Source organism: Pinus tabuliformis, chromosome 1_2 (assembly GCF_031772625.1).
Source record: "Pinus tabuliformis cultivar Carrire ecotype Pingquan chromosome 1_2, CPIR1, whole genome shotgun sequence".
NCBI classification, from domain to species: domain Eukaryota; kingdom Viridiplantae; phylum Streptophyta; class Pinopsida; order Pinales; family Pinaceae; genus Pinus; species Pinus tabuliformis.
The window spans coordinates 313,934,672-313,939,516 of record NC_142298.1 but is presented as its reverse complement, the minus strand read 5'-3'; the positions used below and the strand labels follow the sequence as shown (position 1 = coordinate 313,939,516).

Below are 4,845 nucleotides of genomic sequence, written 5' to 3'. Positions count from 1 at the left end.
GGTCCGATAAAGCAAAGTTTGGTCTCAGTGAACGTTAACCATCATCATCATCATCAGTGTATATGAAGACCACTTCAACTCTCCATTGTCCAATTCATTTCTTCACCTTTTTATATAAAATCGAGAGAGATTTCCATTTTTTTTAAAATTTTTATAATTAAAAAAATCTCTTTTTTTATTAATAAAGAATAAAGATTTTCGATGATAATTTTTTTTTTAATTTTTATAATTAAAAAAATCTCTTTTTTTTTATTAATAAAGAATAAAGATTTTCGATGATATTATTTTAAACATAAATAAAATTACACATATTTATCTTTTGTACGTAAATAGAAAATATCCTTAGTATTTTTTTTTTTCCAAAGGAAAAAAACGAAACTTTTTATTAAGATTATAAAAAGTTTACATTGCATATGCATAAGCATCACTGTTTACTCTGAAGACTGTCAATTATGGATTCAAAAATTGCTTTCTGCCTGGTTTCTGTTCCTGTTTTAGTGCTGTAGCTGTCAATGGATGAAAACTGTCCTGTTTCTTCTGTGCCCAATAAAAAACTTGCACAAAAATAGACTATGAAAGCATCATGCTGTAAAGAAACTGTCAAAACCGGGTCTCCTCATGGTTGAGGAAAACAACCCGTAGCTGATAAAGATTTTAAAGGAGCCTTTCCGATTTCAGATTGTTTTGAGATATATATACACAGAAGAGATGATAGAAACAGGAAAAATCAAAAAGACCCTGCCAGAGATCTCAGGGCGGATGAAAGTATGGAGGCTGATCTGATCTTCTGATTTGGCCTTGTTCTTCTTCTTCTATTTGCCAGCTGCCCAGATCCTGTTGAAGACCATCTTTAGATAGCCTGTCTGCCAAGTCATTTCTTTCCCTGTAAATATGACATATGGAAAAGCTGTTAAACCTTGTTTTCAGTCTTTGAACCTCTCCCAGAATTTGAATTAAAAATTGATTGTTGCATGCACGTTGACCGGTTACCCATCTGATCACAATTTGTGAATCCCCAAAAATTTGAATAGAGAGGGTGTGCCTTTGAATGAGCCAGCATAAGAGATGTTTGAGAGCAAGTAATTCAGCAAAGTTGTTGGAGCCAGATCCTAAACCCACAGAAGCTTTTAAGGAGTGGGAGGGAGATTCATGGATGACGATTCCAGCTCCTGCTTTATCGTTTTGGGATGCACCGTCAAAAAAAGCCCAAGGGATTCCTTCTGCAATCTGAAGTTCAGGAACAATTCGATGGGAGGAAGAAACCTTTGGTTCAGGAATACTGGAGAAAATGGCAGCTCCCTGAGCTGCAGTGATTGCTACCGGAGTCTCTTTGTCCTGAAAGATACTTCTGTTTCTTGCTATCCAGATCCCCCAGCTAATGATGAGAGGAAGATTTCGAAGATTCCCATCCGGATGCTCATTCCACCACTTCTGCCAGACTTCTTGGATCTTGTCCCCTTCCCAGACAAACTGTTTGTTCAGAAGTTTCCCAAACTCACCCCAAATCTTTTGAGCTTCCGGGCATTTTAAGAAGAGGTGGTTTATGGATTCTTCATCTGCTTTGCATAAGGTGCATCTCCCAGGCCCGATCATGAATCTGGTCTGAAGAATGTCCCATGTTGGGATTTTGCTCCTTAGCATGCACCAGAAGAGAATTTTTGATTTTGGAGGGCACTTTAGTTTCCAAAGTAGTTTTGACCACCACTCCGGATCTCCCCATCCTTTCCTTGACATAAGGAAGGAGTATCCATTTTTAGGGTCATATGATCCGGAGTCAGCATGCGCCCATATTAACTCATCTTGCCTGTCGGACAATCTTACATTGGATCTGAATAGTTCCTGTGTAAAAATATGACAATCGTTCCACTAAATCTGATCCAATTCCAGCTCTTCTCCATTCTTCCAGGCTTGCCCCCATATGGATGAGTGGCCAATCTTCTCCACTTGACTGAGGAAGCGGAGGCCCTTCCTTTCCGACTGCTGGATCAGTTCAGGGGGAAGGGAAAAAATCCCATTGCAGCCTACCCAAGGATCCTTCCCAATCTTTACCTTTTCACCATTCCCTATCTTCCATGCTAGACCTTGCTCTATCACCTTAAAAGATTCAAGGGTGGCTTTCCAGATAGCAGATGCATTCTTTTGAGGCTTGATTGGGGTCTTGATCCAGTCTTCTAGTGGAATTGGGTCAATGTATTTCCTTTTTACTGTTCTTGTCCAGAGGTTTTCCATCTTTATGAGGTGCTAACCTGATTTGGCAGCTAAGGAAAGTCTGAAATCTGGGAGGCTTTTAATCCCCCAGCCACCCCATTCCTTTGGTCTCGCCACTTTCTCCCATGCAACCCAAGGGAGAATCGAGGATTCCTTGTTTCCGGCCCATAGGAATCTGCTACATATTCTCCTTATTTTCTCCAGGATTCCTTTTGGTACCCAGGTTAGCGCTGCCCAGTAGACTGAGATGGCAAGAAGCACGGATTTGAGAAGGGTCAGGCGCCCTGCTCTGGAAAGCCATTTGAAACTCCAATGACTGATTCTAGCCTCAATCTTAGCAATTAGCCAAGACCAGTCCTCCTTCCTATAGTCATTTGGCTTCAGCTAGAAACCCAGGTACTTGAAGGGAGATTCCATGCTGCACATTTCAAATGGAAAATATGAACTGAATTGTTCCCTGTCATTTCTATTAAGGCCCTCTTCTATGATTTGAGATTTCCTAGGATTGATCTGCATTCCAGTTGCTTTTAGGAAAAGCTCAAAAATCATTTTTAACTCCTTGAGTTCATTAAGAGAGCCATTAGTAAAAATCAGAATATCATCTACAAAAAGTAGATGAGTAATGAACAAGTTAACCGCTGCCTCAATTCCATTTACCTTACCTTCCCTTTTGCTTTTATGTATCAGCTGACTGAGCCCTTCAGCCACTAGGAGAAAAAGCAAGGGTGACAGAGGGCATCCTTGCCTCAGCCCTCTCTGTCCTTTGAAAAAAGGGGAGGCAGCTCCATTGATAAGGATAGCATAGCTGACATTTGTAATACACCCCATGATCCATCTAATGAAGTCCACTTTAAATCCAAGGTGTGTTAAGAGCATACGGATGTATGTCCAGCTTATCCTATCATATGCTTTCGAGAGGTCAATTTTAATTACCCCTCCCTTCTTGTTTTTCAGCTTTACACTGTGAAGGACCTCCTGGGCCACTCCTATTGCCTCATGGATTTGTCTTCCGTTCAAGAACCCAAATTGCTCAGGAGAAATATGCCTTGATAAAATTGGTTTGATCTTGAGGGCAATAACTTTTGCAATTATCTTATAGATGCTATTGCACAATGAAATAGGTCTGAAGTCCTTGAAAGATTCAGGAGCTTCCTTTTTAGGAATGAGAGCGATGAAGGTTGCATTGAGGGAACCGTAGACTTCTCCCTTCAATCTTGGCTCCTCCACTACATCTGTGATTTCTGCTCCTATCTGCTCATAAAAGTGAGAGAAAAGCTCTATGGACCAGCCATCCGGTCTAGGACTTTTCTCTTTTGCCATAGACTTTATTACACTTTCCACTTCCTCCTTTGAGACTGGCTCCATTAATTGGTCCACTTCTTCCTCCTCCACATATCTATGAAAACATTGAGCAGATTGGATGATTTCCGCTATGGTAATCTCACCAGGATCTTTGAAAAGAGATTGGAAATGGTTCACCCCAAGGGATGAGAGTGCCTCGAAAGTCTTGGCTTCCCTTCCATCTTCAGATTTGAGACTCCATATAGTATTGGCACTCTTCCTTCCTTTGGCATAATTGTGAAAAAAACTGGTGTTTTCGTCCCCTGCTTTGAGCCAAATAGCCCTGCTCTTGAGCCTCCATTCTTCCTCCTTTGCCAGCAATATTTGATTCTTGAGCTTCTCCAGACCAACAATTTTCTCCTTTGATTCTTGGGATATGTAGCTGTCCGCCTCTATGCTTTCAAGCCTTTGGAGTTCCTCATTTATCCTGGTTAAATCCTCGATCTGTTTCAAATGCCACTCCTTTGCCCAGGATATTGTTGCCTTTTTCAATCTTTTGAGGTTCTCCATAAATAAGAAGCCTTTGTTTTCCTGGGCATCTCTGACAGGGTGAACCCAGGTTTCATTAAACAGCTTATTGTAAGATTCCTCTTGGAGCCAGGAGGCATTGAATTTGAATGGGGAAGGGGGTTTCGATGGACCTTTGGAGAGCTCCATATAGATCGGGAAATGATCCGAAGGCCCCCTTTCTTCTGTCCATTGCCTGAATAAAGGGATATCCGCAGCCAGATCCTCATTGATTAAAAAGCGATCTAAGCGTTTTACCACCCTTGCTTCTCCAATTCATTTATTCCTCCAAGTAGGCTTCAGCTTGATGAAAATTGCTTCTATAAGATTGTTTGTGGCTAAGAGGTTCCTAAAGAAATCAGATTGTGGATCCTCTCTTGCATTAGGACCCCAGGTCTCCGCTCTGCCTATGGAAAAGTTCAGATCTCCACCCATCACCACAGGATTATTCTTCACAAGGGAGCACTCCATCAGATCATTCCAGAAGGGGATCCTTCCTTGGCAAGGCCCGTATATATTAATTATGGAAAAGGGGAAATCAAAATCTAAGGATTGGCACTCAATCCCCATTGCCTGTTTCATTCCCCATTGATTTAGGATTTTGATTCGTCCTTCCCTGTACCCCAAAGCCATGCCACCAGAGTGACCATCGGCATCCAGTGCTGAGAAGTCCCAACCTGGGAGAAGACCTTTGAGCATAGATACCACCTCCTCCCCTTTCCCCAGGGTCTCCTGGAGGAGAATAACATCCGTCTTTGAGTTCATTACTAACTCCCTCAGAGCCAGTTT

At 41.7% G+C, this 4,845-nt stretch overlaps 1 protein-coding gene across 1 annotated transcript; it reads right to left on the bottom strand.

Moving 5' to 3' along the window:
- Positions 1-750: 750 nt before the first annotated feature.
- LOC149205619 (uncharacterized) lies at positions 751-1,593 on the bottom strand. Its single transcript, XM_089397450.1, has one exon. It carries the CDS (start codon positions 1,591-1,593, stop codon positions 751-753), a length of 843 nt encoding a protein of 280 aa, XP_089253576.1.
- Positions 1,594-4,845: the final 3,252 nt, after the last annotated feature.

Coding starts and splice junctions, on each gene's coding strand:
- LOC149205619 (XM_089397450.1), bottom strand. CDS start 1,593: ATGATCGGGCCTGGGAGATGCACCTTATGCAAAGCAGATGAAGAATCC.